General features: G+C 44.4%; 1 protein-coding gene across 1 annotated transcript; it reads left to right on the forward strand.

Moving 5' to 3' along the window:
• The first annotated feature begins 2,640 nt into the window (after nt 1–2,640).
• On the forward strand, nt 2,641–16,435 carry LOC148148601 (putative G protein-coupled receptor 139). The gene is made up of 2 exons (XM_087992335.1): nt 2,641–2,824; nt 15,534–16,435. The coding sequence occupies exons 1-2, from the start codon at nt 2,641–2,643 to the stop codon at nt 16,433–16,435; spliced, it is 1,086 nt and encodes a 361-aa protein (XP_087848461.1).
• Nucleotides 16,436–24,113: the final 7,678 nt, after the last annotated feature.

Genomic DNA, 24,113 nt, shown 5'->3' on the forward strand with positions numbered 1-24,113 from the left:
GGTTTGTCTCGAGTTTCAGCCCTGAGCGTGGTGTTGTGGCAATTCTTACACTCTCAAGTCTTCGTGTCCTTTTGGGAGGGTCTTCACCATTAACCAATGGATTGATCAGGCTCGATCACCCTGATCAATCCGACCCAGTCAGGTGTTGGCATGACGATGGTAAGGTCATCCTCAGGTCTCCATTCCTGGAGGTGCTGGGAACACATACCCTCCTCCAAATAAGGGTGTGAGGTGCCCCCTCGCCTCCCCTCCCCATGTCTGGTTCATACCTCAATGTTTCCGATCACCCTGAGGATGACATTGCATCAATACCATTCAACCCTGACTTCAGGTGTGTATTGTAGCGTCTGCAGCTACCAGGTTTGTTCCAAACTGTATATTGGTAGCTGCAGCCTGTCTGGGTTCTGCAGCATGTGGATTAGCACAATCACTTTGGTCAAGGCTGGTTTCCATTTCCCAGCATACTTTAGTCCTTGTCCACTTTACATCAAATTAATCACAGGTTTAATCTTTTTGAGCACATCTTCCGTTCAATTCCTGCATTCAATTCTGTTCCTGATAAGCCATAATGTTCTATTAGATTTTCCTGATTACTTGCTGTATCTGCATTCTAGCATTCAGTGATTCATGGGCCAGGACTCCCAGATCCCTCTGCACCTCAGAGCTCTGCAACTTCTGACCATTCAGATAAGCTGTTTGTTTTAAATTCTTTCTGATACAATGGACAGTTTCCCAGTTCCCCACATCTTCCTCCATTTGCCAGAACTTTGCCCACTCAATGAACCAATCCATACCCTTTGTAGGCTCCTCATGTCCTCTTCACAACTCACTTTCCCAGATATCTTTGTGTCATCAGTAAATTTAGCTCCATATCTTCAATCCCTCCATCCAAATCATTTCTATAAATTGCAAAGAGTTGAACCCATTGTTTCCCATTTCCCTGCCTGCTGCTAAACACTGTACATTCAGACGTGGGTCCGAATTGCTGACACCATGGGCTCCTCTCCTGCCTGAGTAGCTGCCTGGTCACTGCCAGTCCCTCCGAGTGCCAGCGGCCTGGGGCATTTCTTCCTCAGCCAGCTGCGGAGCTGTGGCAGTGAGGTGCTCACCAGCTTGTGCTCCCACAAACTTTAAGGCTAAACTTCCCACCGAGGTCTCAGGGTCTGAGCTGGTGGGGTGCCTTTTACACCTCAGTACTCTCGTCCTCATGGGGAGGAGATGGCTTGTGTGGGAAACGGCCATGTTACTGTGGGGGTGGTGGAGATGCTGATGGTACCCACAAGGCACAGAGAGAGAGAGAGAGAGAGAAAGAATTACAGCCACTGGATGGAAGTGGTGAGCGATGAATGAGACTGACAGAGCAGTTAATGGGAGAGTGGGAACACAGCACAGCATAAGCTTGAGGAACAACATCTCATTTTCCACAGAGGAACTTTCCAGCCTCGAGGATTCAATATCGATCTCCCCAGCTTCAGATCTTCACTGTATTTTGTCTCTGATTCCTACAATCTCCTTCACACACACAGTTTTCTTATTTGTGCCTTATTTACATTGCTTCATTTCCTCTTTCAACCCCATTAACAAATTCCTTACCTTTTACACTGGACACCATTTCACATGTTGCCTTCCTCTGTCGAAACAATAAAATATCCCATTTTCCCAGCCCTTTCAGCTCCGAACTGAATCATTAATTCTACTTCCCTCTCCAATGCTGCCTGATCTGCTGAGTTTCTGCAGCATTCTGTGTGTGTTTTAGTTTTGCAGCATCAGCAATATTTTGCTTTAAATGATGTTCTGATGTCTGATCCTGTCCTCCTCACTCTTCACTATCTTTCTGTCTCTCTTGTTGTCTCCAAACCTTGAAATCATGTCCTTTAGAAATAACATATTAGCCCATGTCATTTATATATGTATTATAAACATCTCTGATTCTAATATTGGTCATGAGGGAGGAACAGTCTATGTTCCTGCAGTCTATCTACCTTCTCATCAACCTGTCCCCGAGATGCTTTTACACATCTCTGGAACAGGTGGGATTTCAGCACAAGATCTCATACTTGGGGGACTATCACTGCACCACAAGAGCCCTTTACCTGAACAGTGTTTCTCTCTGAGTTATGTCCCTCAGTCTGTGTAAAAGTCAGAATGCCATTGGTCCTTCAATTCACATGTTTGAATTTTCTTAACCTGTCAATTAAATAACACTTCACCTTTTGGAAGTCATATTCCTTCTGGAACATGAAACACACTGAACTCAGCATTTCCAAAGAACTTTACTTTATCAAAGAACTCCATTAAGCCCATAGAGCTGTCACTTGTTCAACTCTTCTTCAAAGAAATAAAACTATATTTTACCTTGGTCATCAGGGGACACTATTACAAACATCCAGCCCTCTTGGCCCACTCCCATATTTTCATCGTTCCTTTACTCAGCATCCCTCACACATTCTACCCAGACCAGGTATAAGTTTAACTTTACTCTGGGACAAAGGCACTGGATTGAAAGGAGTTCAATGAACCTGTTTGTTCAGTGACTGTAATTAATGTCAATCTCTGTGGGCCCTAACTGAGTCTCTGGGTGGATTCCTCCTTCTATTAATAAATGAGTCTCAGCTGCAACATTCCTTGAAACAGGGAGAGATGACAGATCAGAATCTGAGGAGAGCAGACTGCAATGTTACCACAATGGGTCGGAGTCTCTCCGGGATAATCGACTATTTTTCTACAAATTATCAACAGATGCATTTGAAACGTCGAATCCGATGCATACTTTGGATTATTCAACACATTTACTATCCGACTCTCGCTGCTGTTGGTATTCCAGGTAAGTGTCTCTGTCTGGGTGGTAATTCTGTGAATCATGGTTTAACTTTATTACTGTTCTTGTCATTTCCCATTCTGTTGCTTGCTGCTCCTGCTGTAACTAAGTCTCTGTCTCCCTCCCAGTAGATTTATAAACTACTAGACTCCTGCTATTCTCACTTTAATCTTGTGAAGCCCAATACCATTGTCTTTGGTTCCTGTCACACATTCAGTTTTCTATCATTTGCCTTGATCCAGCCCTGGCTTCAGGCTGAACCAAAATGTTTGTAACCTCACACCCCCCATTTAACCCTAACCTGAGGTTTGACCCCACATCTTCTTCATTGCAAAGCTTGTTTACCATCCCCTCTGTAATATCTCCGTCTCCTGCCTGCTTCATCCGGGATGCTGCACACTACACCGTCTCTGGGTTTGATTAATCCAGATTTGAGTATTCCACTGATATCATCTTTAACCTCACAGTGTCAAACCTCAATAAACCAGAACCCATCCAATGTTCTGCTGCCCGGTCTGAACTCTCATCATGTTTGGTTTACCATTTCTCTTTGTGCTAATTGACCAACAAACATTCCTGATCCAACAACTTCCCATTTTAATATTCTCATTTTTGAATTCAAATTCCTTCAAGGCATGACCTGTCTCATTATTCCCACCCCCGGTCCCATCCTTATCGTCCTGTACGTAGAGTCACAGAGACACAGCACCCTTCCCCTTCTCAGTTTTCTCCCCATCGTCCTGTAAATCTATCCCCTTCTAATTTTTATCCAATTCCATTCTGAAAATTCATTTCTTTCGATTTGTCTCTCCATCTTCTACATCTTACTTTTTCCCTCTCCCTCTTCTCATATTTAAACCTCTCTCTCTGTGTCTCTCTCACTCTGTCTCCCTCTCTTTCTCTCTCTCTTTCTCTCTCTCCCTCCCACTCTCTCTCTGGCCTCTCCCTGTTCTCTGTGTGGTCAGAATGAGGGAGGTGCACCTGCCTCTGTTAGTCAGTGTGTGAGGGCCCTGCACACCCACCCAGCCTCAGGATCACCCAACCAGACCCTCCAAGGCCAATGGGCTCCAGTGTGGGGCAGGCTTTCTCCAGACCAGCCGCAGCCCTCAGGAAGCACCTAGACCTGGTGGTAGAGCGAGAAAGCAGATGTGCTGGTGGCACAGGCGACATGTTATTGTAAAATAGTTTTGCACATCTATGTGTTCACCTTTACAATCAGCTATATCTGTGAGTCTCTCTCTGGCTACAAATCTGGCATTACAGGGACTGGAGCCAGCCATCCCTGTCACTGCACACCGCTCCATCGCCCCAAGTGGGAGGTAACCCATAGCTACCGTATCCAGGCAATGGAGAAATCACAGGTCACTGTCACACTGGCAGCAACATTCTCACTTTTTAGTGACATCAATGTGCTGCAGAAATGACTGGACTTCCTGAGATATTCAAGTTATTCCCAAGTTAACAAAATGTGCTGCTGAGAAGTGACTGAGGAGGATTCTGGGAGGAATCAGCTCAGCCACCAGGAGTGAACAAAAAGGAGGCAAGCTCCAGCCGGGAGGCCATTGTTGGAGCGGCCATTTTGAGAAGGGCTGCTTTGCTGTTGAAGTGCTGCTGGAGGTTTAAGTGTAAGTTTTGATGGATACTGGGATACTCGGTGAGGAGGGTGATCAGAAACAAGGTCAGGGTACGGTAAGATTGTGTTCTTTGTGTTACTGTGAGGAGACGGAAATGGCAGTTAGGGCAGTGGAATGCTCCTCCTGCCAGATGTGGGAGATCAGGGAATAGTCTAGTGTCCCTGACGACTGAGTCTGCAGGAAGTGTGACTGGTTACAGCCCCTCACAAACCGGGTGGTTGAGTTGGAGGGAGAGTTGGATACACTGAGGAGCATATAAGGGGCAGAGAGTGTGATAGACACTAGTTACTGTGATGTGGCCACACCACAGGTTCAGTCAGGGAGATGGGTGACTGCCAGGAGAGGCAGGTAGTGCAGGAGTCTCCAGTGGCTTTTCCCCTCTCTAACAGGGATACCGTTTGGGATACTGTTGGAGGGTATAACCTCTCACAGGAAAGTACAACAGCAGCAGACAGGCCTGTGGTACCATGAATGGCTTAGCTGCAAACCTTTGGGAAGGCAATTACATAGAACATTAGGTGACTCGCCAGTCAGGGTCACAGACAGGGTATCTGTGGCTGTGACCGAGACTCCAGGATGGTGTGCTCCCTCCCTGGTGTCAGGGCTGAGGGCGTCTCTGAACATTGTATCGATTTCCTCAGGGGGAGGGGGAGCGGGCAGAGGTTATTGTCCACATTGGTACCAATGATATAGTGTGGAAAAGAGGTGAGGTCCTGAAGAGTCATGAAAGGGAGTTAAGCAGATGGTTAAAATGGAGGATCTCAAGGGAAGTAACTTGGGAACTATTAGTTTCAGCGAGAAAAAGAAAAGGGGGATTTAGCAGATGAAATGTGTGGCTAAGAGCTGGTGCAGGGGGCAGGGATTCAGATTCTTGGATCATTGGGACATGTTCTGGGGCAAAGGTGATCTGCCCAAGTGGGACATGTTGTAACTGAACTGGAGAGAGTCAATATCCTGGTGGGGAGATTTGTGAGAGCCACTTGGGATGAGTAAAACTAATCTGGCAGGGAGATGAGGACAGGTGTTGGGGGGACATCCAAAGGAGCAGGGAGACATAATAGAAGGTTGATGACAGGAGAGAAGATAATGAGAGCAAGTAAAACAGTCGAGGCAGTGTTGGTAATCATCGTACTAGACAGGGCAGACAAATGTACGCAGGAAGCAAGGGAAGTCAGGGTTAAACTGCAGTTATTTCAAAGCAAGAGGCCTGACAGGGAAGGGAAGTGAATTCAGGGCATGGATGGATACATGGGACTGGGATATTACAGCGATTACAGAAACATGGCTGTGACCAGTGGGTGTGCCACAGGGATCAATGACGAGTCCACTGTTATTCATCATTCATTTAAAGAATTTGGCTGAGAATTTAGGAGGTATGATTAATAGGTTTATGGATGCCACAAAGATTGGTGGTACAGTGGAAAGTGAAGAAGGTTACCTGGGAGTACAGTGAGATCTTAATCAGTTGGGCCAGTGGGCTGAGGAATGTCAAATGGTGTTTAATTTCGAGGTGTTGTATTTTGCTGGGTCAACCCAGGGCAGTCCGGACCCAGTTATTGGTCAGGCCCAGGGGAGTGTTATAGAACAAGGAGATCGAGGGGTACAGGTACATTGCTTCTTGAAGCTGGAGTCACAGGTTGGCAGGGTGGTCAAGAAGGCTTTCAGCATGCTTGCATTCATTGGGGAGAGCATTGAGTATAAGAGTTGGGACATCTTGGGGCAGGTGTGCAAGATTTTGGAAAGGCCACATTTGAAGTTACTGTGTACAGTTCTGGTCACCCTACTATAGAAAGGATATAATTAAACTGGACAAAGTGCAAAAAAAGATTTTCTAGGATGCTACCTGGACTGGAAGTTTTGAGCTTTAAGGAGAGTCTGGATAAGCTGGGAGGTATTTTTCCCTTGAGAATATGAAACTTTATACATGTCCATAAAATCATGAGAGGCAGAGATAAGGTAGGTAGCCAACAACCTTTTCCCATGTTAGGGCAGACTAAAACGAGAGAACACAGGTTAAGGCCGAGAGGGGAGATTCACAAATAGGTTGAGAGGGACAACATTTTCCCACAGAAGGTGGTGAGTGTCTGGAATGGGCTCCCAGAGGTAGTGATAGAAGTGAGTACAATATTGTCATTTAAGAAACATTTAGACAGGTACATGGTTGTGATAGGCATAGAGGGATATGGACTAAATGTATACAAACTGGACAAGTTTAATTGTACCAACTGGGTAGCATGGACATGTTGGGCCGAAGGGCCTGTTTCCATGCTGTAAACCTGTATGACACTAAATGCTCTGAGCTGTTTGGGGAAGGAGCTGCAATGTACAATATTAAAGGGTCTGCCCTTCAGTGTCTGGGTGTGTGCCGAGTGACCGTGCCCTTTCAAGGGGCCTCCCATTGCACGGACTTGCAGATACCCCACCCCCACCCGAGGCTGCACATCCAAACACTTACCCTGCTGGCCTCATGTTCAGGTGCAGCCATCTTCATTTCTGAGTCACAGCAGGATGGAAGGCAAGAGCAGTCTTCCCTCAGACACTGAGGTCCAGCCTCCTCCTCTGCACACAGGGGAACTCTCAAGGATAAAATGGCCCTTCTGCTAGTGCACCCCCCACACCCTGTTAACCTCTCAGACTTCACACTTCTCCGAGTCCCCAACCAACCCATCTGCATCTACATACCCTCCAGCCCTGAGCCCAGTCCCATCGGGTCAATATGCCAGGTTTGGGAATGCACTGGCCCCCTCCTTGTATCCAGGGTGTTGCTAACTCTCACTGAACCCCTCCCCCTTATATAGTGAGTTGTCTCCCTGCAGTATCATCGTTCCTCAGCTTCCCAACTCCGATTCCCACGATTATGTTCCCCAGCCATCATTCCACAGGAGTGGTCTCCTTGGCAGTGCCCTACGAGTGGCTCGGAGATGTGCCAGGATGGTGTGTAGTGAGACTGGCACATGTCAGATTCCAATGTCTGTGACCGTGGGCTGTGTGCAGTCACCACCCAGAAACCGGACCTTGAGCTGTTGGTGCTGGGTTTCCAAGCTGGAGGGCTGGAGGAACAAGCAGTGAGCTGGAGTCACCAGGTTCCCAGTCAGACCTCTTTCCATGACTGGAATTGTTAGTGTCTAGTTTCTATCCAGAGGATGATAGAGTGGGCATCTGCATATTAATGAGTTGAGATTTGGTGTTAATGTGGGTGATTATGAGCAATGTCAATAAAGGCCTCTCACCACAGCCCACCTTGTTCTTGCCCCTGTATTACTCGCTCGGTTCCTCTTGTACTCTAACTGTTCACTCCTTGTCAATCGTTTTGCCATTTTGAGCTGACTTTTATTTTCTGTTCCTGACCTACCAGCCAACGTTTAGCAATTATCTGCTTTTTATTGAACTTCAATGTCATTTTAAACGCGGATGGTGGGTGCTCCATTTGGAAGTTTTCCTTTCTCATTTTGAATGTATTTATTGTGTGTAATCTGAATTATGTCCTTCAATGCTGACCACTACTGAGTTCTCCCTGAACCTCATTTCCATGTTCACTTTCATGCTCTCAAATCTACCCTTACTTAAATTTATAACACAGGTCTTGGACCCACCCTTCTCTCCCTCACACTCTGTTTCCCCATCGGATATAATTTTTCCTGCTTCACATATTTCTCCAGTTACATATTTATAATCTACTATTGAATCGATATATGTCACTCTATTAGACTGTGTATTCCGAATCCGAATCACTCATTGTGTGGAACAAATATGTTCATGTCACCCTCTGCTTCTTTTGCCAATCATATTAAATCTGTGTGCTCTGATTATTGCCTTTACAGGTCTTTTGGAGCATAGAAACTGGAGGATGCCATTCAGCCCATCAAGTCTTCTCTGCCATTTAATTCAATCCTGACTGACCAGACACTTCAATGCCTTTTATAGACCATCCTCCTAACTCTTTATGTGATTGATACTCAAAGATTTATCAACCACTACTTTCGATAGACTCATAGGCTGAGCTGCCACAGCCCTCTGTAAAAGAGCTTTCCAAAGATATTGAACAAAACAATTTCTCATCAACAGATTCCTAAATGGCATGTTTCTTATTCTTAATCAATGCTTATTTCGAGTCTCCTTGACCGATATATTCCTGTATCTATTTTGTATATCCTGCCAAGCATTCTGTAGATTTCCCACATGACAATAACTCCGATTTCCCTGGTCCATCCATGTATCTGTATTCCCTTCGTGCTGGAACCCACACTGGTTGAAATGTCCTCACAACCATTGGAAAATTTCCACGTCCTTAGTAAAGTGTGCTGCCTAGTACTGGTCACAGAGCAGAAAGCCCAAAGATATAAACATCAAATTCATCACTGATTGTTCTGACAAAATACAAAGGTCTTCTCCAACTCCTTCACACTACCCTCTTGGTTCCAGCATAATGTCGCATTCCCCTTGGGAACTGCTGTGCCGATGGAATCGTTGAACTGACTGTTGTTCTGAATGTATTTAAGATGGTCGTTGCGATGACTCTGTATTCCCCCATATGCCCTCCCTCCACAAGCGTTCTTTCTTGATTGACTCGGCTAGTGATTATCAAGTGGTCGAATCCCTCAGTAAAACTGGTGATGTCAATCTCGATTCATTGACTTAAACAGCACTGAAGGAGGCTGGTCAACAAAGATCTGACAACACTAATGCCACTTTACACCTGTAGCTCTGGAGACCATCAAACAGAAGTGAATATTTAATGACTGATTAAGGGTTAAAATCGTTTCAACTCAATACCTTTTCAGACGGTGAGTTCCAGATGCCCACCTCGCTCTGGGGAAAAAAAAATCATTTTCTCTCCTCTTTACCCTCTGCTTCTCACGGTAAATCTATGCCTCCTGTTTATTGACCTCTTTACTCATGGCGCAAGTGTCTTTCTATTCACCCTATCTCCAGCCCTCATAATCTTGTACACCTCGATCAGGTCCCTCTCACTCCTTACTGCTCCAAGGTAAACAGCCCCAGCCATTCCAATCTTTCCTCATTGCTCAGACCCTCCAGCCCAGACAACATTCTGGTGAATCTCCTCTGTTTCCTCTCGAGTGCAATCACATCCTTCCTATAATGTTGGTGACCAGAACGACAGACAGGACTCCAGTTGTGGCCTAACCAATGCACAACACCACCACCCAACCCGTCCTTTTCATCTAAGCCTCCGCTAATAAAAGACAAGTATCTAAAATGCCTTCTTAACCAGGTTATCTACCTGACCTGCTACCATCAGGGATGTGTGGCTATGCAGCCGAGGTCTCTCTGATCATCAGTCCTTTCCAGGGCCCTATCATTCAGAGAGTAATCCCTTGCCTTGTAAGCCCCTCCTAAAATAAAACATAGAACAATCCTGTGCAGTACAGGCTGTTCGTTCCTCGATGTTGCGCCAACTTAAGAAGTTAATCTGATGCCCAACCTACACCATTCCATTATTATCCATATGTATGTCCAATGCCCAATTAAATACCCTTGCCATGCCAGGCCCCTCCTACTCTCTGAGTAAAGAAACTACCCGTGATGTCTGTCCAAAATCTATTACCCTTCAATTTAAATCTATGCCCCCTCATGTTAGCCTTCACCATCTGAGGAAAAAGGATCTCACTATCCATCATATCTAACCCTCTGATTATCTTTGACGTCTCGATCAGGTCACCTCTCAACCTTTTTCTCTGCAACGAAAACAGCCTCAAGTCCCTCAGCCTTTCCTCATAAGACCTTGCCTCCATACCGGCAACATGCAAGTAAATCTCCACTGAACCCTTTCCATAGCTTCCCCATCCTTTCCCAGAACTCCACAAAATACTCCAGGTGGGGCCTTACCAGTTTCTTGTACAGCTGAAGCATGACCTCATGGCTCTGAAACTCAATCTCCCTACCAATAAACTTCAACACACCATATGTCTTCTTAACAACCCTGTCAACGTGGGTTGTAACTTTCAGGGATTTATGCACCTGGACACTTAGAACTCTCTGTTCATCTACACTGCCAAGAATTTATCCATTAGCCCAGAACTCTGCATTCCTGTTACTTCTTCTGAAGTGAACTATCTCCCCATTTTCTGCATTAAACTCCATTTGCCACTTCTCAGCCCAGCTCTGCATCTTATCTATGTCCCTCGGTAGCCCACGACAGGGGCTGCATGGTGGCTCAGTTGTTAGCACTGTTGCCTCACAGCGCCAGTGACCTGGTTTTGATTCCAGCCTCAGGCGAAAGTCTGTATGGAGTTTGCACATTCTTCCCATGTCTGTGTGGGTTTCCACCCACAATCCAAAGATGTGCAGCTCAGGTGAATTAGACATGCTAAATTGCACATAGTGTTAGGTACATCAGTCAGGAGTAAATGTAAGGAAATGGGTCTGGGTTGGTTATTCTTCAGAGGGTCGGTATGGACTTGTTGGGCCGAAGGGCATGTTTCCACGTTGTAGGGAATCTTGTCTTTTGGCAATATCTGCAAAGCTACCTACCTCAGTGTCATCTGCAAATTTACTAACCAATCCTTCTACGCCCACATCCAGATCATTTATAAAAATGACAAACAGCAGTGGCTCCAAAACAGAAGCTAGCAGCACACTGCTGGTAACTGAGCTCCAGTATGAATATTTCCCATTTTCCACTACCCTCTGTCTTCATTCAGCTCGCCAACTTCTGATTCAAACCGCTGAATCAACTTCAGTCCTGAAATTCCATATTTTGTGCGATAGCCAACCATATGGAGCCTTATCAAAAGGCTTACTGACGTCCAATCCCTCGTAACCTTTTCCAAGACCTTACCCACAACTGAATTAAGGCTCATTGGTCTATAATTACCAGGGTTGGCCCAAATCCTCTTCTTAAAGAAGGGAACAACATTTGCTATCCTCCAGTCTTATGGCAGTACTCCTGTTGACATTGATGACATAAAGGTCAACGCCAAAGGCCCTGCAATATCCTCCCTGGCTTCCCAGAGAATCTGGGGGTAAATCCCATCCAGCCCAGGGGGCTTGGCTATTTTCAGATCTTCGAAAATGATAAAAACCTCCTCTTTGCCAACTACAATCCTATCGAATCTAAGAGACAGTATCGCGATATTCTCACTGACATTGACCTTTTCCAATGTGAATACTAATGAAGGGAAAGTAACCCTTTTTCCAGGTTGAGTTCCTGTTGTCCCTGCTCTGCCCAGCTGCCCAGGCCATAGATATCCTCCTGCAGGTTACAGATACCCTCCTCACTTTTTACCACCCTGCCAAGTTTCATGCCATCTGTGAACCTCTTTATCATATTCCCTGAATTTAAGTCTAAATGATTCATCGACACAACAGACAGCAAGCTCTGAGAAACCCCAGAGGAAGCAGACTTCCTGTCACAGAAACATCCCTCAACCATTCCCCTCTCCTTCCTGCCTCTCAGCCAGTTTTACATCCAGCAGGTCTCTTTACCTGGGATCCCATTGGCCCTTACTGTCTTGACCAATCTGCATGAGGGACTTTGCCAAAAGCCTTGCTGAAGTCCATGTAGACCACATCATATGCACTGCCCTCCGAAACACGCCAGGTTACCTCCTCAAAAAATTCAGCAGTTATCAAGCACAAACTTCCTGTAACAAACCCTGGGTCTGAGTAATTATTCTCTCTTCAGGTGCAGATATAGTCTCCCTGCACTGTCCTTTTGGTCCCCTTTGTTGATGTATTTCTCTTGCAGCTGTGAGACAGAAAGGGAACCGAGATTGTCGAGCTTGCAGTTCTGAAACCACGTTGGGAATTGGGGGCAGATGCCTTAAGCCAGTGTCTGAAGCCTGACAAGGCCACATGGGGAAATCCTTTTCCAATGCAGGGAGGCTTAGCAGGGAGACACCTCGACAGTTATGGCAATCTCTGCAGTTGCTCTTGTTCATGTACAGGGTCACAATCCTTGCATCACACACTCCCTGTGGAAATGTCCCCTCCTCCAGAAGAAACAGAGAGGTTAGTGCAGAAGCTGCAGGAGTGGGGGTTTCTGTGCTTGATGAGGACTGGGAAAAGTGACTGGAGCTTAGTCCATGATTGTGTGTCAATAGCTTTGCTAAAGCCCTCCACTGAGGGTTTGATTCCCAGCTCTGCCATAACAGCGAGGCTGTTAATGGTGTCCAGAGCTTCCACAGTGACAATGTTCTCCCTGTGTTATAGCTCAAGGCGAGGATCTTCCCATCTCTCCAACTATTTGTTACAGTGGGTGATTATCTCTCCTGCCTTTGTTTCAGGGTCGAGCTGTTTCTTTTCCTCATGCATCTTTCACCTTTCCCATCCCTTCATCCATACATTTCCCTGTGATGGAGTAGCTGTGGATATTCCTGCAAGGTTAGGAATGTTATTATTGGATCATTGCTCAGCATTCTCTTGGACTTGACTTCAAATGCCTCTTTCTGCATTCAGAGATTCCTCACTCAGATTTCTCTTGTAATCGATGAGAGTGGAGATCTTGGCTTCAATGACAGGCTCTATCACAGTATGTGTAGCCTCAAACCAGTCTGTGATGCTTAACTGCTGCTTCTTGTCTGTTCAGGGTGTGGTATTATAGATGATGGTGTCTCATATAATCTGAGACTTCTGCTTTCTGAGTGGGAATGCTGCAAAGTGCCTTTCAGTCTTCTTGTGGAAGTGTTGCTATGTATTTGAGAAAGCAGTATGACTGACGTTAACATAAGGGCAGTACATCTGCTTTGACTGAAAAAGAACTTCAAGGGTTCCCCGCTTACTTTGGTACAAATCAGAGAGATGTGTGCTTCAAAGGAAAAAGGATTTATTTTTGATGGCTCCTCTTGAGAGTTATCTTTTGATTTTCAGGGCTACCTTTACACTCTCACTGTCTCCTTTATTAATTGATGCAGTCAACATCTTACATTACCTTCTGTGTATGTTTTGCTGTGTTGGATACTTACATTTGTAAGCAGAATTTAAGGAACTTATCAATTTTATTAAGGAATATGAACGCCCAATCAAGCCACAATGTTCTTGGAAAAGATTAATTTCCTGAATGGATGCTGTAATTAAGTTGGTACAAGAGCACAGGCATAACTTAGCAAAATATGTTTTTTCCCCAATATAGCTGACACACACTTCATGAGACACACAAAGCTGTAACGATAAACATCCTTCTTACAGACTGGAGAAGTGACCGCTCATGGATTTCCACACATATTCACAAAATTGGAATATTTCTCCACCATTTTGTTGCTACCTTTTTATTACTGAGATATGAGAAAATGAATATTTATTTCAATAAAATGTGGAGCTGGAAAGGCCCAGCAGGTCCGACAGCATCAGAGAAGCAGGCAAGTCCTGATGAAGCATCCCGACCTAAAACATCGCCTTTCCTGCTCCTCTGATGCTGCCTGACCTGCTGGGCCTTGCCAGTTCCACATTTCATCCTCTCTAACGTCAAGCATCTGCACTCCGTATTATCTCCAATAAATATTTATCTCTTTGTTAACTGATCTGATAAAAATTTCGGATGTCAAATTCAAAATAAAATAAAACAACTTGATTAGATTAGATTACAGTGTGGAAACAGACCCTTCGGCCCAACAAGTCCACACCGACCCGCCGAAGCGAAACCCACCCATACCCCTACATTTACCCCTTACCTAACACTATGGGCAATTTAGTATGGCCAATTCACCTGACCCTGCACATCTTTAGACTGTGGGAGGAAACCGGAGCACCCGGAGGAAACCCACGCAGACACGGGGAGAACGTGCAAACTCCACACAGTCAGTCGCCTGAGGCGGGAATTGAACCCGGGTCTCTGGCGCTGTGAGGCAGCAGTGCTAACCACTGTGCCACCGTGCTGCCCAACTTATATAATGTACATGACAATAGCATCCACTGATCACTCTCCCATCGAGTATCCCCTGACCATATGTAACCTTAATCTGGAAAGACCACATCCATTTGCAAGTAATTAATTCCCTCAATGATTTCATGTTTTCCTCATGCCTGGTCAGCTGAAGTTTTTTTTAACAGTTTTGAAACTAGTCTCTGATTGCAATGTCCCTCTTCTCTCTCACTTCAGACTTCACAACCTCTCGCTCCCTCAACCACCCTCTCATAGTTTTTAACTCTTTCGCTGTCTCTCTCTTTCTCTCTCTCTCCTTCCCACTCTCTTGCAGTTTCACTCTCCCTCTTTCATTCCCATCCTTCCTCTCCCTCTACCACCCTTTCGTGGTTTTTAACTCTTTCTCTCGCTCTCCAATATCATTATCTCTGTCTCTTTCTCTTCCTCCCACTCTCTTGCAGTGTCAGTCTCTCTTTTCCATCCTCCTCCTTCCTGTCTCACTTGTCCTCTTGAGGACTCTCCTTGTTCCCCATCCCACTGGTTTCTCAGTACCCCTCAGCACCATTGTGTCAGCACCATCTCCTGGCAGTTTTCTTATGGCCTCCCCATAATTTCCCAATCCCAACATGGCCTCCTTGTCTCATCTGGGATTACTTGGAACTTCCCTCTTGCCCCTACACCACTCCTGGACCTGTCTGCAATGGCTGGCTTGGCTCCTCCCTCTGGCTCTCCCTCCCACACATGGTTCCATCCACCTGCTCCAAGCCCACAACCCACCTTTCCCCAGAGAGACCTTCATTGGCAGCAATTACTGAGCGACATACTGGACCCGCATCCAAACCCTACTCACCAATCACAAGTTGTTTCTCTCTTGCATTTGTCACTGATAAGCTCATCAGTAAACCTATCAACAGCAAGCATGCAGAGAAGCAGCTTATGTTTGGAGGAGCACCGGCTTTCCATTCTCACCAGCATCCGGGGACTTTTGGAAAATTAAAACCAGCGCATCTGCTACCTCATTCAGCATTCCCTTGAAAACCTTTGGAGGCATTTTGTCAGAATCTGGGATAAGTCAGTCTTTAGTTCAAATAATTTTCTGAGCAACCATATCTCATGAATGTCATTGTTTTTAGATCGTACCTTCCTTTCAAGATTTGAAAATCACTAAAAGTCTCGTAAATTGCTCACATTGATTTTATTAAGGTGTAACTTTACTCTCAGCTGGAATTAACATGTTCTTGTTTATCTTCCTTTCTCATAGTTAACATAGTGACAATAGTGATTCTGTCGCAGAGAAAATGTGATCTTTCTAAATGTATCACTCGCTACCTGGTGGCCATGGCAGCAGTGGACTTACTGCTCATGATCATTGATCTGATATTGAGACACATTCCAATTATTTATAAAACTGAATTTACATTTCTGAAGACCGTCCCTGTGTGTAACATCCACGCCATCCTGGTTTTTGCAGCTATAGACTGCTCTGTCTGGTTCACTGTCGCTTTCACCTTCGATCGATTTGTAGCCATTTGTTGTCAAAAGATGAAAGGCAACTATTGCACTGAGAAAACAGCAGCCGTGGTTCTGGGAACAATAACTGTGCTCAGCTGTTTAAAGAACATTTCCTGGTATTTTAAGCTAACACCATGGTATAGTCTGAGGAATCAGCCTTGGTTTTGTGAGACTAAAAGGTACGTTAGGTTATCTTCCGTCTGGGGATTGATTGAGCTTATTCACTACATTCTGACACCAGTGCTCCCATTTGTTCTGATTCTGCTGCTCAATGCTCTCACTGGGAGGTACATTTTAGTGGCCAGCAGAGCCCGCAGGAGACTCCAGTCTGACAGCAGGGGGCAGCATTCCAAGGACCGACACTTGGAGAGCCGAAGGAAATCCGTCATTTTAATGTTTGTTATCTCAGGGAATGTCATCCTGTTATGGTCAATATTTCTGGTGAATTCTGTGTGGAAACGAATGCATCGTTTGGGTTTTAAGGCTGTCGTTTTCCAATACATTTTACGAGATGTAGGATTCATTCTCCAGCTCCTGAGTAGCTGCACAAACACATGTATATATGCCGTGACCCAGACTAAGTTCAGAGAACAGCTGAAGAACATGGTAACATACCCTTTTGCTCGATTAGTGACATTTATGAAAAGATGAGATGGATTGATGCATTCTGGGATCAAAAACCATTTGGTTGGGGAATTGTCTGGTTAAAGGTTTTCATAATGAAGCGTGTACCAGGCCACCAGGAATGGTCAGTTTTACATTTTATTCATCAAATTTTACATGTAACACAAGCAGTCGGTCTGTACCAGTTCCAACTGCCTGGTCTTATGAAGGTGTAAAGGGTACATTGAACATTACAGTGCAGTACAGGCCCTTCGGCCCTCAATGTTGTGCCGCACTGTCATACTAATCTGAAGCCCATCCCACCTCCATTATTCCATGTATGTCCATTTGCCTGTCCAATGATGACTTAAATGCACTGAAACTTGGTGAATCTACTACCGATGCAGGCAAAGCATTCCATACCCTTACTACTCTCTGAGTGAAGAAACTACCTCTGACATCTGTCTTACACCTATCTCCCCTCACTTTAAAGTTGTGTCCCCTCATGTTTGCCGTCCCTATACTTGGAAAAAGGCTCTCCCTGTCCACCCGATCTAACCCTCTGATTATCTTGTATGTCTCTATTAAGTCACCTCTCAACCTTCTTCTCTCCAACGAGAAAAGCCTTAAGGCCCTTAGCCTTTCCTCGTAAGACATTCCTTCCATACCAGGCAACATCCTAGTAAATCTCCTCTGCACCCTTTCCAAAGCTTCCACATCCTTCTTATAAAGCGGTCACCAGAACTGTACACAATACTCCAAGTGTGGCCGTACCAGAGCTTTGTACAGCTGCAGCATAACCTCCTGGTTCCGGAACTCAATCCCGCTTATTAATAAAGGCCAAAACACTTTATGTCTTCTTAACAACCCTGTCAATCTGGGTGGCAACTTTCAGGGATCTGTGTACATGGACACCGAGATCTCTCTGCTCATCTGCACTCCCAAGAATCCTACCATTAGCCCAGTACTTTGCATTCCAATTACTCCGGCCAAAGTGTATCACCTCCCACTTGTCCACATTAAACTCCATTTGCCACCTCTCAGCCCAGCTCTGCATCCTATCTATGTCTCTCTGCAACCTACTACATCCTTTGTCACTATCCACAACTCCACCAACCTTAGTGTCTTCCGCAAATTTACTAACCCACCCTTCTCAACCCTCATCCAAGTCATTTATAAAATTGGTGAACAGCAGTGGACCCAACACCGACCCTTGCAGTACACCGCTGGTAACTGGACACCAAGCTGAACATGTTCCATCAACTACAACCCTCTGTTTACTTTCAGCAAGCCAATTACTGATCCAAACTGCTATGTCTCCCACAATCCCATTCCTCCTCATTTTGTATAATAGCCTACTGTGGGGAACCTTATCAAATGCCTTGCTGAAGTCCATATACACGACATCAACCGGTTTACTCTCATCTACCTGTTTGGTCACTTTGTAAAAAATCTCAATAAGATTCGTTAGGCACGACCTACCCTTCACAAAACCGTGCTGACTGTCCCTGATCAGATTATTATTTTCTAGATGGTTGTAAATCCTATCTCTTATAACTTTTTCCAACACTTTACCAACAACTGAAGTGAGACTCACTGGTTTGTAATGACCAGGGTTGTCTCTACTACCCTTTTTGAACAAGGGAACCACATTTGCTATCCTCCAGTCCTCAGGCACTATTCCTGTAGACAATGATGATTTGAAGATCAATGCCAAAGGCTCGGCAATCTCTTCCCTTGCTTCCCAGAGGATCCTAGGACAGATCCCATCCAGCCCAGGGGACCTGTCTATTTTCACACTCTGCAGTATTTCTAATACCTCTTCCTTGTGAACCTCAATCTCTTCTAGTCTAGATGAAAGTATCTCTGCATCTTCCTCGCCAACATTTTCATTTTCTATAGTGAACACTATCGAAAAATATTTATTTAGTGCTTCCCCTATCTCCTCTGACTCCACACACAACTTCCCACTATTCTCCTTGATTGGCCCTAATTTAACTCTCGTAATTCTTTTATTCCTGACATACCTATGGAAAGCCTTAGTGTTAACCATGATCCATTCCGCTAACAACTTCTCATATCCTCTCCTGGCTCTCCTGAGCTCTCTTTTTAGGTCTTTCCTGACTTCCTTGTAACCCTCAAGCACCTTAACTGAGTTTTCACATTTTGTCCGAACATAAGCTTTCTTCTTCTCCTTGACCAGGGATTCCACTTCCTCAGTAAACCACAGCTCACACGTTCCATATCTTCCTCCCTGCCTGACAGGTACATACTTATCTAGGACACACAGGAGCTTTTCCTTGAATAAGCTCCACATTTTTAATGTGCCCATCCCCTGCAGTTTCCTTCCCCATTCTACGCTTCCACAACTTTCCTAATTGCATCGTAATCTCCCTTCCCCCAGCTGTAACTCTTGCTCGGTGGTGTACACCTATCCCTTTCCATCAGTAAAGTAAACCAGACAGAATTGTGATCACTGTCTCCAAAGTGCTCACCTACTTCCAAATCTAACAGCTGGCCAGGCTTGTTACCCAGTACTAAATCTAAAGTGGCTTCGCCCCTTGTAGGCCTGTCTACATACTGGGTCAGGAAGCCCTCCTGCACACACTGGATAAAAACTGACCCACCTATAGTACTTGTGACCCCAGTCAATATTTGGATAGTTGAAGTCCCCCAAGACAATGACCCTGCCTCTCTCACTCCTTTCCTCTACATCTCTGGGACTATTCGGAGGCCTATTGAAAACTCCCAGCATGGTGACTTCTCCTTTCCTGTTCCTTACCTCAGCCCATACTACCCCAGTTAATGAGTCCCCAAACATCCTTTCTACAACTGTAATATTGTCCCTGATCAACAATGCCACACCGCCCCCTCTTTTACCATCTTCTCTGTTCTTACTGAAACATCTGAATCCTGGAACCTGCAACAGCCATTCCTGTCCCTGCTCTATCCATGTCTCCGTAATGGCCACAACATCGAAGTCCCAGGTACCCACGCTGCCAGTTCACCCACTTTATTTCGGAAGCTCCTCACATGGAAGTACACACACTTCAAACCAGGTTCTCACTTGCCAGTGTCAGATACTTCACTTGGGAACTCCCTACTCTCATCCTCTTCTGTACCTGTCCTACAGTTTTGGGTCCCATCCCACTGCTGTATTAGTTTAAATCCACCTAAATAGCTTTAGCGAATTTCCCCCCACCCCAGGATATTGATACCCCTCTGGTTTAGATGAAGACCATCCTGCTTGTAGAGGTCCCACCTACCCCAGAAAGAGCTCCAATTATCCAAAAACCCGAAACCCTCCTTCCTGCACCATCCCTGTAGCCACGTGTTCAACCCCTTTCTCTCCCTATTCCTCACCTCACTGGCACATGGCACGGGCAGCAAACCAGAGAAAACAACTCTGTTTGTCCGAGCTCTAAGCTTCCATCCTAGCTCACTGAATTTCTGCCTCAAGTCCCCATCTCTCTTCCGACCTATGTCACTGGTGCCAATGTGGACCATGACTTGGGGCTGCTCTCCCTTCCCCCGAAGGATCCCAAAAACACGATCAGAGACTGTATCTTGAAGAGAGTTAATTGCTCACAGAACTACCTAATACAGCACCAAGGTACCTATGTAGCATTGGGTCAAACTTCTAGATTAGTTAGGTTACCTGGAGATGTCAAAACAAATTCAAATTCGGCCAATCCTTTGAGATCATGCCCCAAAATACCAATCTCCAATCAAGTTTGCTTTAGCGTTTTGACAATATTAACACAAATGAAACGATCCAATGCTTCAGAATATAAAACCTGAAAAAAATTGAACATTTGGAGGAGAACTGCCAAGCCACCAACATACGCAGACTGCCCGGAGAATAACTCTCTTAAAGGTACATTAGCCCTTATAACCTTCATAACACCTTCCCACTGAAGAAAATAAATGAAAAAGTGGCTTTTTTTTCTATTCTTTAAACCAATTATCTTAACATACAGATAACGTTAATCGAAGTTCACCCTAACCTCCTCCTGAGGTTTGGTTGCTGTTTTGATAACAATTCAACTGTGACCAACCAATTTAGACCAAACACTCAGCCCTTCAAAGCCAATCGAATTTCAAATCTGATGATATTGACAGCCTGAAACCAATCCAACGATAGGAATTTCAGTTGGAATCCAGGGGGTAAAAACAATTGTTTTTGAACATCGAGGAGAAAGTGAACCAACAGCATTGAACAGCTCTGAAAGAAATCTCAGAACGCACCCATTATTAAAGGTACAAAGGAATTTTATACAAAGATACCCACAGTCAAAACAGCTCAGGGGGAAACAGCAGGATTAAAAGGATGGAAGTAAACAGCACATTCAGAAGAGCAGAAGGAAAGCAGCATACGCTACTGTATGGACTTTGAGAGATGGAATTAATTTATTGTTTCGTAATTGTGTTATTGAAGCAGCATTTTAATTGGGTTGGGGTCAGATAGGGAAAAGGGGATTGGGTTTGTTCATCGTTTTAGTTTAGTGTTCACTACTGAGTTAGAAGAATGAATGGTAATGTTTTTCTTTACAGAGTGGAAATCAGGGGGTTTCTTTCACTCAGATGTGGTGAAAGAGACAAAGCTGGTGGGATTAGTGGAAGTAGTAAAGGGAACCTCAATAGAGGTCAAGGAGCTGCAGGAGAGTGCACAGAATACGCAGGGACTACGTGTTGAGTTAGTGCCTGATCTCAATGAAGTCTTCACCTCTGTGGGTAGCGTTTACTCAGGAAGAACTGGGGGAGAAAGGAAAGAAGTTGCAATTTCAAGAGATACAGGATCTGGTGAGTGTCTAATACTCAGAGATGAAAGTATTTTCACTCCTTCTGAACAGTTTTCTACAAGAGTGGTAATTTGTGGAATCGATGGACTGAAAATTTGCATTCCTGTCTAAGATCAGGTTGGAGAGCCAAATCAAGTTTGGGGAAGTGATAGCGAGAGTTACTGACAGATTGTTACTTCCAGGAATACAGTTTGTTCTTGGAAATAACCTAGTAGGATCCAAGGTGGGAGTGATACCCCTTGTGTGCAGAAGCTGAAGGAGGACCAGGGAACTGAGGTCTTTAAAAAATATACCTTGGATTTTTTTTCCAGACTGCGGAATAAAAAAGATAAGTTACAGCAAGAAGGAAACACTAAAGAGAAAGATGAAGGAGTTGAGGTTCAGTCAGCTGACACCCTGTTTGATGTAATGGTTCAGGGAAACCCTGAACAGACAGAGGGTCAGGCAGAGGTGTTTAATCCTGAAAGACTAATGAAAGATGTCACGATAAAATATCTATATCATGATGCATACTCAGTAATGGAATCAGAATGTATTCCTGAGGGTTATTCTCTTAAGGAGAGAATCCAAAGGCGAAACTGGAGACCATGGCAGGTTAGTGCAGCGGAGTAGTGGGGAAGTGCACCAGATTGCGTTGCCAGTTGCACAGAGACAGGAAGTGCTTTGGCTAGCACATGAATTACTTGTAGGAGGTCACCTAGGTGTGAGGAAGATTCAGGCTAAGATACAAAACCATGTCTGTTGGCCTGGACAGCATAAGCATGTGGTTCAAGTTTGTTGTACCTGTCATACATACCAAATGGTAGTTAAGCCATGGGCAGTAATAAGCCCAGCCCCTTTGTTCATAATTCCCACTTTCGAAAAGCCTTTCTCAAGGGTTATGATTGATTGTGTCGGTCCCCTCCCTAAAATTAAAAGTGGGAACCAATATTTGCTAACCAAAATGGATATGTCTGCCAGCTTTCTGGAGGCAATTCCATTATGGAGTGTTAAGGTTAAAAGGATGGTGAAGGAGTTGGTAGCTTTCTTTACCTGGTATGGGCCACCCAGGGAGATTCACTCAGACTCAAGGGTCCAACATTACTGCTAAACTATTTGTGGAAGTCATGGATAGTTTGGCACACAGCACTTTAAATCAAGTGTAAACCATCCTGCATCCCAGGGAGCATTGGAAAGGTAGCATCAGACCCTGAAGCCCATGTTAAGAGCTTACAACCAGGATTACCTGAATGATTGGACTAAAGGTATCCCATTCCTTTTGTTTGCCATTCGAGATGCCCAAATGAATCAACTCAGTCTTGATGCAGGAAAATGAAGATGGAATTGAACAGCCAATTGGCTATTTTTCAAAAAAACTCAATATTCAACAGAGAGAATGTTCCACCATTGAGAAAGATTTATTGAGTTTGAATTTACAACATTTTAATATTTTTGTGACGAATAATATTTCAGAGATGGTTGTGTATAAGGATCACAACATTCTTACATTTTTGGAAAGATTTAAAAGATAAAAATATGAGACTATTTCATTAGAGTCTTATGTCACAGACTTTTAGTTAATAAATGATATATGTTGCGGCTCATACAATGTTATTGCAGACGTGTTATCACAGAATTAAAAGAAAATGGAAAGATAAGCTTGGACTACATCAATTCCAATGTTATATAAATGTGCAGAATTAATATGAGGGGAATAATTTATATTAATCGCATTTGTATTTAATAATAATAGCTTTAAGATACAGAAACAAAATGAAGCCGTCGTTTCATTACGATAGTTCATTCTTTCTTAAGGTCGGGGGGGGGGGGGGAGGTGTTACAATGAAAATGGTCATTTTAAGATAGAAAGTGTTTACTGCATTTAGATCACAGCCACCGTTGCCAGTATAGAGAACAGCTGGGAGACGGACTGTTCCAAAATAGATACATATAATAGTTGGCTATTCAACTGATACCTGAGTTTTTGTTGCTGTTTTGTCAACAATTCAAATGCAACCATTAATTTTACTTGTGCCCAGGATACCAAAACCCAACTGAATTTGAATTTATTGTATTGACAACATCGTACCAATGAGAGGGTACAATGTTGGGGAGTATAAAATACAAAGGGAGTTTGAAAATTGGTCAGAGGAACAGCCATAGAGTCAAAGAGCAAGTGACATCTGAAGAAAAAAGACGTTGCTTTCAATGAAATCTCAGAAGGGAATATCTATTAAAAGTTCCTTTTCCTATAAAAGCAGTTAGAAGTAAGAAGATGGCCCAGGGAGCAGACCCCAGAATTGGAAGACTGGGAGGGAGACAGCTTACGGGACTGCATGGCTTTTGAGAGATTATATCAATGTAAAGTTTAATCGTTTTGTTAATGGAAAAGCATAAAGTTCAGGTCAGCTAAGAGATACCGGTTAGTTTGGGGAAAGAGTATTCAATTTGTTCATTGTTTTGGTTAGTACTCACTATTAAAGTAAAACAAATTGTGACTTTGTGTGTTAGTTGTGACTTTTCTTAGATAAAGTAAATTGAAATTGAAGGTGGAGATGAATACGATGATATGCAGGATCCAGCTCCATGAGAACTTTCCACTTCTCTTTTGACTTCTTTCCTGAGGGAAGTTGGAAAGCAGTTTGCAGCTTATTCAGGTTCCATCTCTGGGGCTGTGACACAGCAACATTGACAGGAACATGACTCAGCCAGAACAGAACTGCAAACAGGTTGGGAAATAAAAAGAGGAGATGTAGCAATATTGGTCAAAGACAGTAACGTAGCCCCTGAATTAGATACACTTCCTGAATTCGAATCTGTATGGTTGGAGGTCAGAAACAGGAAGGAAGCAGTGACCTTGTTGAGTGTTTATTGTGGAGGCCCAAGTAGTGGGCAGGAAGTAGAAGAGAGCATTTCTAGGCAAATTATGAAAATTTGCAGGAGAT

The sequence above is a fragment of the Chiloscyllium plagiosum genome, unplaced genomic scaffold (genome assembly GCF_037043375.1).
Source record: "Chiloscyllium plagiosum isolate Xiang-an unplaced genomic scaffold, Cpla_swu_hap1 HiC_scaffold_12, whole genome shotgun sequence".
NCBI lineage: Eukaryota > Metazoa > Chordata > Chondrichthyes > Orectolobiformes > Hemiscylliidae > Chiloscyllium > Chiloscyllium plagiosum.